The sequence below is a fragment of the Trachinotus anak genome, unplaced genomic scaffold (assembly GCF_046630095.1).
Source record: "Trachinotus anak isolate AG129_WGS33_773 ecotype Australia unplaced genomic scaffold, CSIRO_AGI_Tana_v1 ptg000019l, whole genome shotgun sequence".
Taxonomy (NCBI): domain Eukaryota; kingdom Metazoa; phylum Chordata; class Actinopteri; order Carangiformes; family Carangidae; genus Trachinotus; species Trachinotus anak.
Window position 1 is genome coordinate 23,294,161 of NW_027273870.1, and position 18,157 is coordinate 23,312,317.

The 18,157-nt window shown below is 42.4% G+C and overlaps 1 protein-coding gene and 2 non-coding genes across 4 annotated transcripts; 2 read left to right on the top strand and 1 right to left on the bottom strand.

Moving 5' to 3' along the window:
- Positions 1-1,791: 1,791 nt before the first annotated feature.
- LOC139635857 (E3 ubiquitin-protein ligase RBBP6-like) lies at positions 1,792-17,606 on the bottom strand. 2 transcript variants are annotated; one of them, XM_071503376.1, is made up of 20 exons: positions 16,093-17,606; positions 15,144-15,243; positions 14,877-14,916; positions 12,180-12,221; positions 11,964-12,052; positions 11,718-11,814; positions 11,444-11,586; positions 11,061-11,233; positions 10,630-10,733; positions 10,162-10,505; positions 9,987-10,050; positions 9,743-9,800; positions 9,591-9,645; positions 9,179-9,505; positions 8,902-8,997; positions 7,121-8,735; positions 5,881-6,521; positions 5,678-5,748; positions 5,472-5,553; positions 1,792-4,002 (listed from the first exon to the last, which is right to left on the bottom strand). In XM_071503376.1, the coding sequence occupies exons 1-20, from the start codon at positions 16,256-16,258 to the stop codon at positions 3,021-3,023; spliced, it is 5,289 nt and encodes a 1,762-aa protein (XP_071359477.1). In that variant the 5' UTR covers positions 16,259-17,606; the 3' UTR covers positions 1,792-3,020. The 2 variants fall into 2 exon arrangements, with proteins under 2 accessions (XP_071359477.1, XP_071359476.1); XM_071503375.1 differs by having other exon boundaries at positions 5,472-5,556; positions 16,093-17,604.
- A 6-nt stretch (positions 17,607-17,612) lies between these two features.
- trnal-aag (transfer RNA leucine (anticodon AAG)) lies at positions 17,613-17,694 on the top strand. Its single transcript has one exon. It is a non-coding gene; the product is annotated as a tRNA-Leu (tRNA).
- A 148-nt stretch (positions 17,695-17,842) lies between these two features.
- trnal-aag (transfer RNA leucine (anticodon AAG)) lies at positions 17,843-17,924 on the top strand. The gene has a single exon. It is a non-coding gene; the product is annotated as a tRNA-Leu (tRNA).
- Positions 17,925-18,157: the final 233 nt, after the last annotated feature.

The following is an 18,157-nucleotide window of genomic DNA, read 5'->3' on the forward strand; positions in this document are numbered from 1 at the left end:
ATCTGGACAGGGGTTAAAATAATATATTAATCTTCCCTAATGGTCTCACTGATCTGAATCCATTAAGGATGACCTTTCATATATATATATATATATATACATACACACATACACAAACACGCACAATGCATGGACTAAGCTGAGAATGTGCTCTTATGTGTTGCTGTTTGTGGAAAAATACATCTGCTGCTCTCTTCAGTGTTCCCTCAACCCGTCTGTGAACCCATCTCCTGCCTTCAGCTCGTTTCCTCTCTGATCCACCAGTCACGCCATCCCTCCGACTGGGTACACACACTTATGGCATGCACACACAGACACACAAACATAAACACAATGAAGCTTATTGCTATGTGTTCTGGGAGGGAGACGGAGTTAGTGACACATGGGGTCGTATTTTGAAGCCGAAGCATATGAGAGAAGATTTTTATTGTTAATCTGTTTCTCCTCTGTGTTAAAAGTTGTAGGACTTACAGCGCCACATGGTGTCCGCTCTGTCTCATTGCACCCGTTTCCTTCTGGGACGTTTTACTTTAATTATTCATGTCTGTAAAGAGATGAGCTGTCAAAGACCCTGAAACTCACCACTGTGTCTGAGGAAACTGCTTTCGAGGACATACTCCATCCTCTCTGAAAAATCCAGTTATTTCCAAATATATCTGATCGTCCATGTGCTGCAGTTCATCTTTGTTCTTTTATCACTTCTTTGTGTGGTATGTTTATTTTATTTTCCCACTCACTCTTGTAACAAATGTCATCAGTAGCACATAATGAACAATCTAAGAAGGTTTAGTCATTATTTCGTTATCCATATCAAACCAATTTCATACAAGAATAAGTTAACATAGAAATCAATTTTATACTTAGGTGTATTTTTTGTATCAGCTTCATAGTAAAAGGTTTAGCTGACATAATTTTGATAATAGTAATGTTTACATGTAGGTACTATTTCTACTCAGCTATAATCAACAAAAATCAAATCCATCATCTTAGAATTAAGATGTGGGTTATTTCAAAATTTTAAAATTTGCATCCTGCCCATCTAATAAGAAATAGGTGTCTCACACCTCCAGATAAAATCAATGACTAAGCTTATTGGTTTGAAGAGTTCATTAAAAATCCAGCATTATTGCTAATATACTTGGTTATGAGCATGTTTTCTTCCCTAGTAATACTACTGTAGTGCCTTAGTTACGGCACAAATTAATTTAATTGGTTCATTTGGTTTATTTTAACTGCTCAGTTATGTTGTGTAATTAAGCTGTTTGATACACTGTGGTAAATTACACATTTTAGTAAGAACAATGTCACTGTGTCATGATGGACTGTTGCAGTTGTGTTTAATCATTATTCCAGTAGGTATCTCATTATCACTCACAGCACTATAACCAGTATTGTCAAGTGGAGCATTTAAGTAGCTTATAGCCATGTTGTTTTAGGGAAAGCAGTTATGAGAGCTACAGTCAAAGACCCTGAAACTCTTTGAGATGTTTACCAGATACAGTTAGTGTTAGATGCAGACTAGCGTCAACCCTGAGAGCGCTGGCATCTGTAAGTTCGGCATTTCCAGTCGTCTACATTAGCGTTAATTCGAGAGACAGCAGCCCATTTATTACCCACAGCTGAAAGTGACTGGAGTACAGAGTAATGGTAACTGGTCTCCAGTTCCATGTGCAAGTTCTCAGTACAAATACTTAAATGTTTAAAGGCCATATGATTCCCCTTGGTTTAATTCAGCACAACACAGTGCATTTTAGGCTTCATTTAAAACATTGATAAAATACAACTCAGACATTTTCATGAGGTCAAATCGTTTTAATTAAAAAAAATGGAACAACTTATTTGTAAGAACACGAGTCCCTCTATTCGTCTCATTTCTGTCACATTTCACTTTCACACCATCAAACACACATTCACTCGCTTACAGTCTGAGACAGTTACTGCACCTTTGGAACAAAAACATGCAGACTGATTTGCCATTATTAATAAACACATCCTAGTTTTGTACAATCCAGTGTAGCATGAATGCGTCTGCTTTAACTTAAAGGAGCATACTGCCGAAGTTTTAGTCCATTAATTACAATTACTTTACTACTAACCATTTCCAAAGAGTTTCATAATCTTCTAGGTAGCTACTGGATTTCATTTATGTGAAGTTTGGTAGGAAAATTGCTTTGATAAGTAATCTATGAGAACGAAATGAAAATGAACAAATGAAAAGAACTTCATTGCCTTAATTTAAATTTACATTAACTTACACAAAAAAACAAGAAGTGGCATAAACCAATGGCTGCCTAAAAATGAGATTATGAACATTGAAAATGGTTTGCAGTAACAGAAAGTATACAATTTGTAGTTAATGTGCTAAAACATGCAAATCTGCAAAACTGCTAGTGCAGTCCTTCAAAAAGAGCTTACAACGGCATAGCAATGAAGGTTATCCAGTATTTAAGCCTTGAACAGCACAAAGGGATGTGAGCAACAGAAACTGAGGAAAAGTTAGGTGAAGCAACAATTCATCTCTATTTACAAATTAATCAGAGGCAGAGAAACAGCAATTCCTCCTCTACAAAGAAGCAATCACATCCCTGAGTACAGTTTGTTACTCCTATTATTTAGATTCACTGCTGTGTGATCAGTTGTCATTGTCAAGTCCTTTCTGGTCGGCTCTAGGTTGATCCCAATAGTGCAGAACAGTAACACGTTTTTTTTTTTTCTTTTTCTTTTTGACCCGAAGTCACCACAGAGGTTCACATTTAATATTAAAGAAAACCTCAGCAGTGCTCAAAATGCTGCAGTCCAGACAACAAAGTACCATGTAGGTTTGTGGAGCTGCAGTGACATGAAGTGTTCGGTTAACAGCCCCCCATCAGTGTCATAGACGGTCAAAGACCTACATCATCGTTCCCCTCAGGTGACGCATGGAGCAGCACGCCAGTGTTAGCCGGTATTTCTAGATACATCATTTCCTCCTTACTACCAAAGGAGGTTACAGATTTTGGCCAGCAGGCTTAGCTTAGCTGTTAGCATGGAGCTTCCTCTTCTGCTTTGTCCATCTTCTGCTCCTCCTCCTCTGCATCTTTGTCTTTGTTCTTTTTGTGTTTCTTTTTCTTGTGTTTGTGCTTATGCTCCTTGTGTTCTCCTTCTTTGTCCTGACCGCTGTGCTTCTTGTGCTTTTTGTGTTTCTTATGTTTCTTGTGTTTCTTCTTCTTCTTGTCTGCCGTGGTGGTTGCCGTGTCGCTGTGATTGCTCGCGGAGGGGCTGTTTGAGTGTTCGCTGGGGGACAGACTGGGGCTGCCGCTCCTTCCTCTCTCTGGCTCAGAGCCTTCACCTTCGCTGTAGTCGGGCACGAAGGCGGCCTCATCTGTCTCGCGACCCAGGTCAGAACACAAACGCTGTCTTCTAGGCTCCGGGCCACGACTCTCCTCTCGTCCTCCACCTCTACCATCTGCTGATCTCTCTTCTTTCGCCGTCACTCCTCGCCCCTCCTCTCTTCCGCCTCCTCCTCTCCCCTCCTCTCTTGCGGCAGCTCTCCCTTCTTCTCTTACTCCTCTGCCCTCCTCCCTCACAATTTTCACTTTGGTTGGTTTGTCAGAATTTGTCTGTGCCACCCTGCCACCCTTACCCTCTTCCCTTGGTGCTCTCCCTTTCCTCTCCTCCCTCACTACTCCTCTCCTCTCCTCCCTTATGGCATCCCGGCCTTCACTCCTGACAGGTTTAAAAGCGTCAGTCTGCCCGTCTCTGCCTCGGCTCCTCTGAGGCGGTGGTGAGGGCTCCTTGGGTGCACTGACTCCATTTTCCTGCCCCTCTTCGTCATCCTCTCTCTCCCACTTGGAGCGAGGAGGGGGCTGAATGAGTGGCTCCTCCCTGGCCAGGCTGGGTGCTGGGCTGACACTTGGGCTGCGACCACGGCTGTTCACAGGGCTAGATGGGGGCAGCTCTGCAGGTTTAGAGGAAACACTCTTTTGGTCTTTCTCTGAGTCCCGCTTTGTCTCCTGAGTTGATCTATGGTTGAGGAAAAAACAAACAAGTTTAAGGTGACTGAGGAACATGACAGGTTATGCACAGGTTATTCAATCTTCTTCACACAGTAACCGATAGGGCTGGGTCTAGTTCAAAATATTTTGATGCCAGCACCAATATGATACCAATACCAAAATTATCCTTTTTTAAACACTGTGCTTTGAAGAATATTAACACATTTACAAAATGTTTTTTCCAAGAGCTGCAATTAGCAATCATTTTCATTATCAATTAATCTGCTGATTATTTTCTTGATAAATCATTTGCTCTATAAAAGGTCTATAAAAAAAATATTCTCAACTCTTACCATCACATCAGACAACAAAAAGCAGAAAAAACTCCATAATTAAAAGGTGAGACATGTGAATTTTGGCACTGAACAATTAATCATTTAAAATTATTTTAATGATTAACTGAATCATCAAAATAGGTGCAGTTTAATTTTCTGTCAGTCAATTAATTGACTAATTGTTCAGCTTCATTTCTCTCATGTCACATAGGAAGCCTGAGGGCTAGAGTACACTCAATCAGAACTAGTTCCACATCGGAAATCAAATGTTTGTAGCTGTTCCAAGGTGAAAAGCCTGCTGTCATAGAAGAGGTGAGATGTGATATCATTTAAATATGGGGATAAAGGTGCACATTTTCAAATAGAAGACACTGAAAGTGTTGCACTCAATTGTTGACACGTAAAGTGCCAAAAATAGTTGTTTAACTAATAAAAAAAAGAGCTGAGCGATATTCATACTCTGGCTCGTCTCTCACCTCCACACAGCTGGGAAAGTGCTACGTGAACTGGTTGTGAATGTTGGATCATTGGTTTTGGAAAGTTACAGAGGTGATTCAATACGATGCTGAAAAGATGTGTGATGGTGAGGTTCCCGTGACTGTTCAGCCAGTATACTGGCCTCTTAAGCTTTTGGAAATTTTAGGAAATGCACGTATGCACTACATGAGAACATAGATACAATTTAGCAAAGACTAAATGTTGAACTATTCCTTCTAATGCAGTCTAAACAGCAGCAGCTACACAAGAACACTGCTTTAATTGTTGAAAACTAGGGACTTTGTGAACCTCTGACAGGACATCCAATGCCAGGTTCTGGTGCTGAGCAGTTTTCAATATTTGGTGCAACACATTTGGCTGCAAGTCTATTTCCTATTGGTCTGTTAAAGCTAAAGAGCTTGCTGAAGATAAACCTAGACCAAAAGCTACAAAGCTATTGTATTTCCAAGCAACACTAATTCATATGAGCTTTGATTCTATTACTATCCCGAAGGAATTTTGGTTTGCAGCAGGGATTTAGCATAGAGATCACAAGAATGCACCAATGACACTGGACAACAAAACATATCCAAAAACATCAAGGTTATGTGCAATATAAAATATAACATTAAAAAAAAATGAAAATTCAAATGGGTTATAGATAACAGAGTCACAACAGACTCACCTAGAGCTCACAGTGTGGCTTGTCAGAGCCTTTCGGCTGATCCTGGGTTTGCTCTTCACAACAGACACCTCACCATCTTTGTCTGCTGAAGAAGGGAACAGCAATGGAAACACAGGTGTAATCAACGCGTAATTAGATGGCACAAGAAAAAATCAAAGTTAGCATCTTTTCACACATGCATGCACTCATATAGTGATTCCAATTACCTTCTCTCTGAGCAGCAGCTGGTTTCTCTCCTGAGGGGACACTCCTCTCTGTTCTGTCCTTGGACACACTCCTGGGAAATAAGAGAATATAATTACACATATTACAACTGTGTTTACAGATAAAACCACTACAACTAAGTTTTCTTTCAATCATGGATATGGATTGTGGTTTGATAAGCATTAGAGAAACTCATGTCACCGACCTGTCAGATTTAGCAGGTCTATCTGACCCTTCACCTCTCTCCTTAGAGGACACACTTGGTTTCTCCTGATGGTCTGGCTGTCTCTTGGTGATGGCTGATTTCTCACCGATGGTCATTTTATCCAGACAGACCGACCTCCCTCCTCCACTTCCACCACTAGAGTTCTTCCGTTCTGTCCTCATTGACCGCTCTCCTTCAGCATCTCTCTCCACTGTAACTGCTACTTTCTGTGAGCCTGACCCAGAGACCCTCTCCCGCTCCCGCTCCCTCTCTCTGTCAGAGCCCAGACCTCTCTCTCTGTCTCTTTCTCTGTCTGATCCAGAAGCTCTGTCACGCTCTCTGTCCAGTCCTGAACTTCTGTCCTGCTCTCTGTCTGAGCCCTGTGGTCTCTCTCCAGCACTCCCTGGTCTCTCTCTGGAGACTCCCCTCTCAGCAGATGCAGACCGCTCCTTTCTTCCAGACGCTTCAGTTGAACTACTGGGTCTGTTTTCTTCAGAGACGTTAGCAGCAGCTGATCGGTCTGAGGTGGACGTCGTCTTCTCAGGACCTGCTGGTGCTCTGTCTGAGACTGCTGTCTCAGTGCTGCCTTTTCTCCCTGGATCTCTGTTCAACTTGATCCTCCTCTGGGTCATTGGCTTCACCTGGAATGGCACAAAAACACAAACAAATCGTTAAGGGAGTGAAATCAGGGGGCATACTTTTAAGACTGTGGGTTCTGAAATGACTTTGTGAGTTATGGTTATGATTGATATGTTGACATGTCATCAACAGAAAACAAGCAATTTTGATAATTAATATTTTAAGTTATCAATCAACAAAAACCAGTAAATTCTCTGTTTCCAGCTTCTCAGATGGGAAGGTTTGCTGCTTTTAAATAACTGATATTTAAAATCTTTGGATTTTGAACTGGAGAAACAAATTATACCATGAACTCCATCTCTAGTTAGACATTAATGAAAATTTGGGCTGCGACTAACATGCCAATGATCGTCTTGATTAACCATTTTATCGATACAATTGGCAGAAATGCCATTACAATTACCTACAGCCTACAGATAGTTTTGGCCAACCAGAGGTCCAAATGTGTCCCATTCACAGCCACAGAAGACAGACAGCACATATTCTCATTTGAGGAGCTAGAACCAGTACATTTCTGATTAAAAAGTATGATTGATTTTTCAAATGTATTTTTTGTCAAAAGGCTAACTCATTTATGACTACTGTTGAGCAATAGACCCACCTGCAGGTCCATTAGAGGTCTGATGGATGCTCGATCTGGTTCTCCCCGGCCCATCTCACGGCTCCCTGTTAAGGGAAGAGGACCAGGTCTGTCGGAGGAGGGTGGGAGTCTGTGGAGCAGGGGCTGGTGAGACATGTGTGAGTGGGATATGACGTCACCACCACCTCCTAACCCATCCATCCTCCTCTGCTTCCCAGGAGGAGGTCCAAGTGAAGATCGGCCCTCGTCTCCCATCCTCCTCCGACTGTCCACTGGGGAGGGAGGTCGATGGAGGAGTGGGAGTCCGTGTTGATGGGGGGTGGGAAGGAGACCACCGCTCAATGGCAGATCTCTTCTCCCCCGAATGTCATGGCTGGGTCGAGGGCCATCGTGAAGAGAGAGGTGAGGTAGAGGCAGGTTCTGGGAGGACAGTGGAGGAGTCTTAAGCAGGGGGGGCCTCACAGCTGAGCTTTTACTTTTTTCCTTTTTAGGGGCAGTTGAGTTCAAAGGGTCTTCTGGCTTGGCTTTAATGGTCTTTAACGGTTTAGCAACAGAGGAGGAGGAGGATGAGGAGTCTCTCTTTTTAATCACTGCTCCCTCTCCGGTCTTTTTCTTCAGCTTTTCGCTCTTTACCTTCACACCCTCTGGCTTCACTTTAGCTTTCACCTTCGGACCCTTGTCTTTCTTAGTCTTATCGGACTGAGTCTTTGATGTGGCCTTGGTTGAGGGTTTAACGGGTGCAGCGGTGCTTTTAGAAGCTGGAGCTTTAGTGGTTGCAGTGCCAGACAGAGGCTTTGAGGAGATTGGAGGTGTTTTAGTGAGTGAAGGGATTTCATCCATTGGTTCATCTCTGACAGGAGTAGCATCACCTCTGTCCACTGACTGGTGTGACGGTTCTGGGTCCTCTCCAGTCTTCCTCTTTTTTAGTTTCTTTGTCTTCTGGACTTTAGTACTGGACTTGGTCCCTGATGAGGAAGAGGATGGAGGATGGTGAGGGGGAGCACCTCTCTCTTCTTTTCCTCTTCTTCCTCTCCCCTGGGGGGAGTAATCTCTGGATAATGGGGACATTCTGTCCCTCTCCCTGTCTCTGCTGCCACGACCTCTGTGATGCAGTGAGGGATGTTGGCTGTCGTAGTCTTTGTAGTACTTGTTGTACCAGTCTGCGTACTCCTTTTCCCACTGTCGATACCTTTCTCTCTCCCAGCGCTCATGGCCTGCAGGGCTCATTGTCTTCAGTTCATACGGTGCTAGCTCCCGAGGTGGCGGCTTCCGTCCACCAGGGCTGCGGCTCCGGTAGCCACCGGGGGAGCGAGACCGTGACCTAGACCTGTAGGGTCCTGCTCCTTCTGCCCCCTCCCAGCCTCCACCCCGATAGGAGGGAGGAGACCGTGGTGTGCCAGAGCGCCGATACCCATAAGACCTTGAGCGGGAGCGGGACCTGGTATGTGAGCGTCCATAGCTGCGTCCATTGCGTCTGGAATAAGGGGAGCGAGGATAAGAGCGGCCATGGGAGCGTGAACGGGAGCGGGATCGACTTTGGGAATAAGAGTAAGACCTGGATCTTGATCTTGATCTTGATCTTGACCTAGAGCGAGTGTAAGAACGGCTAAATGGAGAGCGACTGTATGACCGGGACCTAGAAAAGAAAATGGTTGAGAAGAACAGAAAGAAACGAGAGAGAAATAAAGCAGATTATGTAAAAAAAAAAAAAAAAAAATGTACCAAATGGCTTGAGGGATTATGCATATGTAATTACTGTAAGAACTAAAACCAATTTTGATATGTCCTCTTAATCAAGTTACCTGGAATAAGACCGTCTTCTTCTCTTTGGTAGATTTCTGTACTTCATAAGCTCTTTGTGGAAGTCTTGAGTAAATTCATCCAGTTTGGATGTAACTCTGTGGATACAAAGACAAGAACACAGAAACTTTCAAAACTACTTCAAGTGTTTTCCTCTTGGTGAATTCATAATCCCAACCCTGAGTGACATTTAGTTATATTCTTTGTGTAAATTCCACATAAGCGATCAGTAGCTGCTGTAGCTGTCTGAAGACCCAAAAACAAAGAGAAACAACTCACTTGTCAGGTCGGTGCCGCTGTCTGTAGAAATCTTCCTTGGAAAGAGGGGGCTGAGACAGGGAGGGTGCAAGATGTGATAGAGGGGGCTGGGTACCAGGCGGCACCCAGGGGGGGTTGAGTCCTGGTGGTCCAGGGGCATAAATAGGCTGGGGCTGGTAACCAATGGTAGGGGGAGCAATGAGGCCAGGGCCAGAGGTGTACGGAGGGGGGTAGGGCTGTGGAGGGGGTGGGTACAGGGACGGAGATGGGTATACTGGAGGAGCAGGTGCAGGGGGTGGAGCTGTCGGGAGGTGAGTCGGGGGGTGCTCTCCTCTACTTCTGTAGGGCCTGGTACAAAGAGAGGGACCAAAACATTGTGAGGCTGACATAACAGAATACAAATAGCTCAGATCCTCCAATAGACGGGTCTTACCTCTCCCAGGGTCTGCTTCCGCCTCTCTGAGAGTGGTGGGGTCGTGACTGGTGACCTGACAGAGCAGAGAGACAGTTTGTTAGCTGCTGAATGTCTTTCCTTCAAGCTCAATTAATCTCCTTAAATGGTCTAAATTGAATTGGACCTCTTACCTGATGGATGAGGTGGCCTTGTAGGTGGCGGATGGCCAATAACAGTTACATGGTAGCCCTGTGGAAGAAATCACAGTGATGAAAATTTAGTTACCTTCCAGAGAATTAGATTCTTGTGTTTCAGGAATATGCAAGTATGTGCTAGGGATGGATTTGAGCCCGTTAAGTTTACAATAACATTAATAATAATGATAATAGATATCTAACCATTACACCATTATCAGGTGATCAAGTCGGGACTCACCTGTGATCCACTGTCTGAGGTACCTGATGAGCCTGGTGTCACAGTAGGTTCCGGATCTGTCTCACTACAACAGACACGCACGTTATAACCAGCAGAAATATCTCTTCGTTTCAAATGTCACTTCTTGAGTATTTGGTTTCATGTAAGTGTACAGACTATCTTAGTCTAAACTTACCCTGGTGGGGGTGGTTCACCCTGGCTGGTGGAGTGCATAGGAGAATGGTGGTCAACAACAGGTGCAGGGGCTGGTGAAGCGTCTTGACTGTCAACAGCAGCATGAGGAGGAGTAGGAGCAGCAGTAGTAGCAGGAGCAGGTGCAGGGGGCTGGACCTGTGCTTGAGGGGCAGTGGTGGGTACGCTTGTAGCGGGAGGGTGAGAGACACTGGGCAGCAGTGGGTCCTGCTGTCTCGAGTGCAGAGGCCTGGCCAACAAAGGGCGCGGTGGCGGCAGGGCTGCATGTTGGACCTGCTTGCGTGCATGCTTGGTGTATCCTGTTTCATTCTTAAAGTTGTTCACAGCCTGCAAGAAGAAAAACAGATGACTCATCTTTTAAAAGAGATTATATTTTAGTTATGCTTTGAGTTCAAGTAAAATGAAACAAGAAAATGCAACTCATCAAACTGCATGAATTTGAAATGGTTACCTGTCGCAGAAATTTGTTGGCAATGAGATTATCAGGCGACACGTCTGACTGTTTGCATGTGAAGCAGATGTGCTCCTCTGAGTCCAACAAGGCAGTCCGGATACCTGAAAACAAACGGAGCTCAATTCATTTGACCAACAAATAAACAAAAACTCAATCTTTACACTTTTGAAATTATAATTTATATTTCAGATAAAAAAAAGACCTTCCCCCAACCTGCCAGGTCTGCACATTTGTTATCTCATATAATTCCTTATTGTCAAAGGAATAACTTGACAATCACAGAGCTTGAAATCATACCAATACACTGTGAAACATGAGGACGAGAGAATTTCCAGGCCATCAAAAATGAGTGTGAGCAAATGTAGTGGCCCGGGGATCTTTACACATTGAGATTTTTATTACAAACACACATCTCAATAACAACTCACAATCATCGCAGTAACTGTTTCCGCAGCAGGGTATGACCACAGCATCTGTCATCAGGTCATTGCAGATTGGACAGAGGAGTTCGTCAGGAATTGGGTCTGAATCGTCCTCAGATGATGACTGGTCATGTGGAACAAAGGGAGGGCGCTCCTTCTTTCCTTGTGCATACGCTTCCCTGTATTAAAATAGTTTCAGTTTTTAATTCTGAGGGCTTTGTTACTAGCAAAAAGAAAGCAATGGTGATGTACTTGTGTGTATTTTAGACTTATTGAGGAAGACACTGACAGAAAATAGGTTATCACAAAGACAAACATGATGCTACTTAATGTACTACACAACTATACTCAATAGTGTCTATTTGTGGGCACCCTTAATTGACACATACGCATCTATCGCAGGTATCGCATATTCTCCGGTGCTGGTCAACATGGCTCCTTTGGTGCCTGGCTCAGCTTTCACCATGAAGCTCTGAGGAATACCCTTACTAATCCTTACTGGCTTGGGACCCTCCACACTCTTATCCTGGACCTAAAAAGTTAAAGACAACACAAAATGATCATGGCCATTCAAAGACCTTAACATCAGTACTTTCTTACACTGCAATGTAGGAAAAAAATTACTTCACAGACGTTGAAAATCAAACGGCACATGATAATTACCATAAGCATGGGGCATTGCCGAATGTAGTGACCAGCCTTTCCACAACGAAAGCAGGTATAGTGAGCAGGTGGAGGTCCAACTGCCTTCTTGGAGTAACTATAGAGAAAAGTACAGTTTATTTTTTAAAACTTTCCATGGCTAGGGAAATGTACTACTGATTTGTGACATTAAAACATGGAACAAAAAAAAACTGACTTTAATCAAGCACAAGAGCAAGGTGTGTGTGTGTGTGTGTGTGAACTAACTGTATTGGGTCATATTCATGGTTGGACTGAGACATCATGGCTTTAATCTTGTCCTCCTCTGATGCATTTGCATCTACCAGGTTAGCAGTCTAAAACAGGTACCAAAGAGAGGAACAACAGAGAAAAATAGGTTGTCAGCTCCACAAAAAAATGACATATCTATTCAACTTAGGAAATACTTTCTCCAAGTTCAAACAGCATGTACAGAAACACTACCTTGGCGAGTTGGGCGAGTGACAAAGAAGGAGAAGAATCAGTCTGCAGGAGAATCAGAGTACAGATATAAAAAGTGTTAACATAATATCTAGTTGATATACACTGGAAGATAAGAGCCCAGATAGTTCTTCACCAAATCTGTGCCCGGTCCCCATCTAAGTCTTTGCACTAAAATCAAGGCCTCTGTCGAATATTCAAAGCGCATGAAATAATGCAAGTATGAGAGTGAGTTAAACCTAGACGATTACTACGCTTGTGCACAATGTTCATCCCCCTACTCACAGCGTTTGTCATAATCTGAAAAAAGTTAAAGCTGTCAAAGCCTCATCTATGACTGTGTCTTTTAACAACTGCTTAAAAGGCAGAAATCTAAATAGCTTTAAGAATAAATTAAGAAATGACCCAAATATAGGAAGGCAATCAGCAAAAATAGCTAATTTTTAAACAAAAGGTTTTTGTCCATTGAGTAACTCTACTTTTCAAAACCTGTATTCATGCTGAGGGTAATGCCTATTCCCATACTAGGTGATATAAAAGTATTACGGCTAAGATTTACTGTTGCAAACTCATGCTAAAAATTCAAAATAAATACAAATTTATGACTGTCACTGTATGGAAATCCTGAAGACACCACTAAACTGCATAAAAATTATGATGCACTAACATTTAACAAGTAAGGCAAACTCTTACTGCGAGTACTCTTCTATATAATCACAAGCCCAGACCTGCTTATATTCTGAGCCTTTAACATCTAACTATGGTGACGTCCAAGAGCATCAAAGCTTTCTCGCTATTTGGGCTTCGTCAGCAAGTCAAAATGTTCACTACTGGCACATCCCTCTATAGAGATCCTACAGCTTCTCCCACTATGAAGGGAGAGGGCAGTTTTCTCAAAGGAATACTTGACACTTAATTTTAGCATGCAGTTTCCCTTCACCAGGCCACAGTAATTTAGGATTTTTGCAGTGTCTTGTCAAAGGAGGGTGTCATGACTGTTAGAAACTCTCATCAAACCAGTTAAAGACGGCTTTCTGTAAACTAATGAGCTAGCAAAGAGTGATGCCAAGCTGTTTCAATAAAAAAATGCAAACACATCAAAATGTCAAATATGTAGGGCTTATTATGCACAAATGTAGAGATATTTCTTATAAATGTGCCAGTTGAAGAAAAAATGAACTAACAAGAGCTGTCAAGTATTCCTTCAAATTGTTCCCTAAAACAGCCAATACACCACTACAGAGTGAAGGGTGAAAGAAAGGGATGTCTCTGTAATGCAGGGCAGGAGACAATGAACCATGAGAATTAAGTCTCACGCACTGACAAGAAAAAAAGGTCATATTTTACAACAAAAAGGCTGCTCTGCCTAATTCTTGTGAAAATATCTTAAGGAAATAAACAAGCGGGCAGGGTGGGTTTTCCATCATGATATGCAGGGCTCTGAGTAAAGACTGGGTATTGCAAAATGCTGTGGAGGGAACACACAGGGATCTGGTGCAAGCGGTTCTGACACTGAACCACTGAACAACTTTATTGACAGGTTCTGCAGCTTACAGCTTACAGGACACACTACACCAGTATACTTCTCACTGCAGCAACCATAGAAGGCCTCCAAAGATTGACAAGATGTTTACTTTACTGATAATGTGTCATTGTACTTTGTGATTATGTCACAGCATTGTAAGTCAGTGGCCAAGTCACAGCATCTCACTTATCAAAACTAGCTTCTTACTGATGCCCAATACCACAGTTGTAACAATACACTTTAAACTAGTACCTGCGTCTTTTTAAAACACACACTTAAGAATCTGAATTAATTCAAAGCATGTAACTCAGAAAGGATGAAATCTGTGAGCCTTTAAGGTTTAAGGGTTATGCGCAGTCCATACTTAAAGCAGAATTGAACATCTTCATGGTGAAATTATACAAGACAAAACAAATGACATAGGTAAATGTTATTGAACAACAGATTTGAGTATATTAAAGTTTAGCAGGGTAAGCTTTCAAAATAAAAATCACTGGCGAGTCTCTTCCACCCACACAAACTTAGTCTTGTAATTGTAATCAAAGTTAATTACAATCAATCCCAGCCACACTTTACTTCACTGGGTTCTTAAACCACATAATAAATAAAATATTTTCACAGAAAATAAAATGACAATGAATTATCAATACAAAAATACCATGTATTCCTTTTACAAACCCCGTTAAAATACATTTGCCTGGCCTGAAGCAGGCTACAAAACCATTTCATTATGAAATACAGTCATTAACAGTTTAAATGATTTCTCAATCAATTATAAAGGTGCAACAGTTCAACAATTGGTCAGTTCAGAGCATTCAAAAACAATGGTGGCTAGTCTGTTGTTTCTCTTATCAACCTCATCTCATTCAGCCACAATTTAAAACTTTAATCTGGTATTTTCAAAACAGAAAACCAGGTTTGTTTTAGAGAGAAACAACAAACTACTTCAACTGTGGTGACTCCAGGAATCCCTCCCCAAAAAGACATCATATAACATAGAGAGGTTGAGATCTCAACACAAATGTAGCCAACACACGGTGAACAGAAGATACACAGAGCTTGATCATTGTTGACAGAATGTTTTTGAGAAAGGTGACTAAAGCCAGAAAGAGGGGGAGAGAGTGATAGGTGAGAGGAGGAAGAGAAAGTGTTGTTTTTGGGTTTGTTTTACATACGGGTCTAGACGATCCCACCACAGCTGTGTCAGAACGATCTCTGCAGAAACAAACATGGGGCAGGAAGAAATCATCAGTTACTAATATAACTCAACAGTCAATTTATGGACTACAGGATCAAGTTTTCAATAACAACTGCTTGTGGAAACCCCTGTGATCTATACTTCAAAGAAAACTACAGGAATTGTAATGTAAACCTATTAACAACTGTTAATTATTAGTGACTCTACTGCTCAATCATGACTCCTGTGATAACTTTATACATACACAATGAACGTCCTGCCAGCAGGTTTTACTCCACCAATCGGAGTACGGCGGACAATCACGGACGAGTGTTTCGGGATGTGGGCTTCATCATCTGTGTATTCTACAAAACATAAGAGACACATCATTAGAGAGCAAACAAACACATAACACAATGACACCTAAACAATATTACCAACATTGATTCAGCAAAATACATGCCACTTAAGGACCTTGGGTAAAGATGACTAAACAGAAATACACTTATTTGTTAAATATGACCCAAACCAGTAGTTTTGTGTGAGTTTATGACCTGTAACAACTCACAATTTCAAGTAAAGCTGTGAAACACAGCAGTAGACACCGAATCATCTGAATCAATCCTAGTTTAAGTGTGGTGCATGTGTGTACATGGTTTGTACAGTTATATTTGGCAACAAGTGACTTAGAGCTGAATGAACTGGTTGACAAAACAATTATCTGCAGCACTTATTTTTTTAATTAACAATAAGTTTCTCATAGGTGTTTTTGTTTTTCTAGTCACCTATAAGAGCAAATTTTCATACTTTCATAACTATATAAAGTAGAGCTCTAACTAATGATCATTTTCATATAACCGATGTATGACACAGAAAAGCAGGAGCTGCGCAGCTAGAATCAATGTTTCACTATTTTTACTATGATTTCAACTGAGTAACGTCCTCAGCCCATCTAAAAAACAATTAATGCAGTAAACAATTAACAGATCATTAATAGTAAAAAAAAAAAAAATAGTTCTTCATTGCAGCTATTTAGTCGTAAATCACAATCAATGTAAAAAAATGCATATATATTCTAACCCCTTTCGCGGGCATTTTGACCAAATCCCATATGAAAAGGGACGAAGAAGTCCCTCCATCATGTAATGTTACTCCCAAAAATAATGTGTGACATGTGTGTCACACATTTTGCAATGTGTCAGCTGGTAACATACCTTCTCGAGTCTGCGCGTTGGTGATCTGCAGGTCGCAGTCTGTGGCCTTGAGGCGCTCCCGGGACATAATCTGCCTTTTAAGTTCGCTGAGGGTGATATGCAGCCCATCGAAAGTGACTGTGTTGTAGTCCAGTTTGGAAGAAAACTTATAGTGAACACACGACATTTTTACAGGTCTAAGCAGTTTAGTCAATCAAACACAAGGAAAAAACAAAAAACACAGGCCTGGTATGATACCAAAATAAAACAGCGTCAACACTGAACACAGGAGGCTAGATCTGGTGACTTTAATAGGTAAACCTTGTTTATATTCGCTGAAACACTGGACAAAGAAAGGACTAAAACTGGGAAGGGTTCAGCTCGCAGATGGCGACAGAGTCCTTGTTATTGCCAAAGAAAAATAATCGAGGTTTGAGGCCAGAGCGCCATTGAGCGACGCCGTGTGCCTCGTAAGTTCTTTAGAGTCCGATTAAACACAACAGGATGCCACCAAATCCAAGGAAGTTCATGAAGCACAATGTAAATCTTGTTTTACATGGATGTAAATGAGGCCAAGTCCGTCGTGAATTGTCCTTCGTGGAAAGCCCGGGCCGCCGCGCCGCAAGCCGCTAGTGTAGCTAGCAGCGGGCCTGGGGTTCCCTCAACATCAGTCCTTGTGGCAATATTTAGCCTTGTTTGATAGTCCTTATTTTCAAGTCACAACAAGCACTAACGAGCCAACACAAAAAGTCCACAAAATTGCGTGAAAGCTTCCGCAACGACTTCAGAAAATTTACCGATGTTAGACGTCAAATAGAATAATTTCGAACTCGTAATCTACCGTATAAATGCTAGACTGGCGAGTTAGCTAATGCCAAGGCTAACATGCTACACCTCGAGATTAGCTAACGCTCCCTCTCCGCTAACAAGAGCTAACGGCTACTGCCCAACATTGCTAAGCTAACAATGCTAGCCAAGTTAGCTGTCGAATAATCTAACAAAATCCACCAGTTACGCAGTCAAGACGCAAAGGTTCCACTTCGGTCAAGGACCCTTTCCACTGTGAAAAATGTAAAGTTGTGTATCCAGGTTATTCTTCAAGATAAATCCATAAAATCCCTCTCGGTGATCCAAGCTGTTCGTCCCCTCGCTGTTTCATCAAAATGGCGTACGACGGAACCGGATGTGTCCAGGGTTCTTCCAAAGAGTAAACATGAAGACAAGAGGACGATCGCCGCTCTAAGCCCCCCCCCCCCCCCCCGTTCTAACCTTTGTATTGGTGTTAGCAGGACAAGGATTTGAAGGTAGACGTGAACGATCTAGTTTTCCTGGTGTTCTTTGGCTTTTCTATGGCGTTGTCAAGGAGCCCTGTTGTAACGTCAGGTTCGTCATCGGTGGGAAAGGCGAAGAAAACGGAAAATTCACTAAAGTATTTTGGTCAAAGACATTTTTTCCCTATACAGCTCTCATGAATATAACTCATATCAGCGAGTCAACATTGCACATCGGTTGACACGAATAAGTGTCACGCTTGGCAACACGGTAGCGTGGCCGAGCGGTCTAAGGCGCTGGATTAAGGCTCCAGTCTCTTCGGGGGCGTGGGTTCGAATCCCACCGCTGCCAGGGTTTTGTCGATATGGTACGGTATGCTGGTATATCAGAAAGCGTCTTGTAATAAGTCCACAATTATTTATCCATATATCTTTATCAAGTCGAACTTATTCAGCACACGATATAGACCGAACGGTATGCGGAAACCGTCTCACAACGTGGTAGCGTGGCCGAGCGGTCTAAGGCGCTGGATTAAGGCTCCAGTCTCTTCGGGGGCGTGGGTTCGAATCCCACCGCTGCCAGGATTTTATCATGTATACTTCTACAACACTACCAGCCAGGAAAGTACATTCACCTGAAATCACATGAAGACATAAAAGAGCACTTCCCGCTAAGTACATCAGTAAAGATGCCGTGTGCAAGTTAACGAGGGTTAAAAAGTGTTTCCATGAAACAGTGCTTCATAACCTTCATGGGGCAACTGTTGTGTATTTGATGGCGTTGTATTATGTGTCACAATTAAGTAGTCAAATAT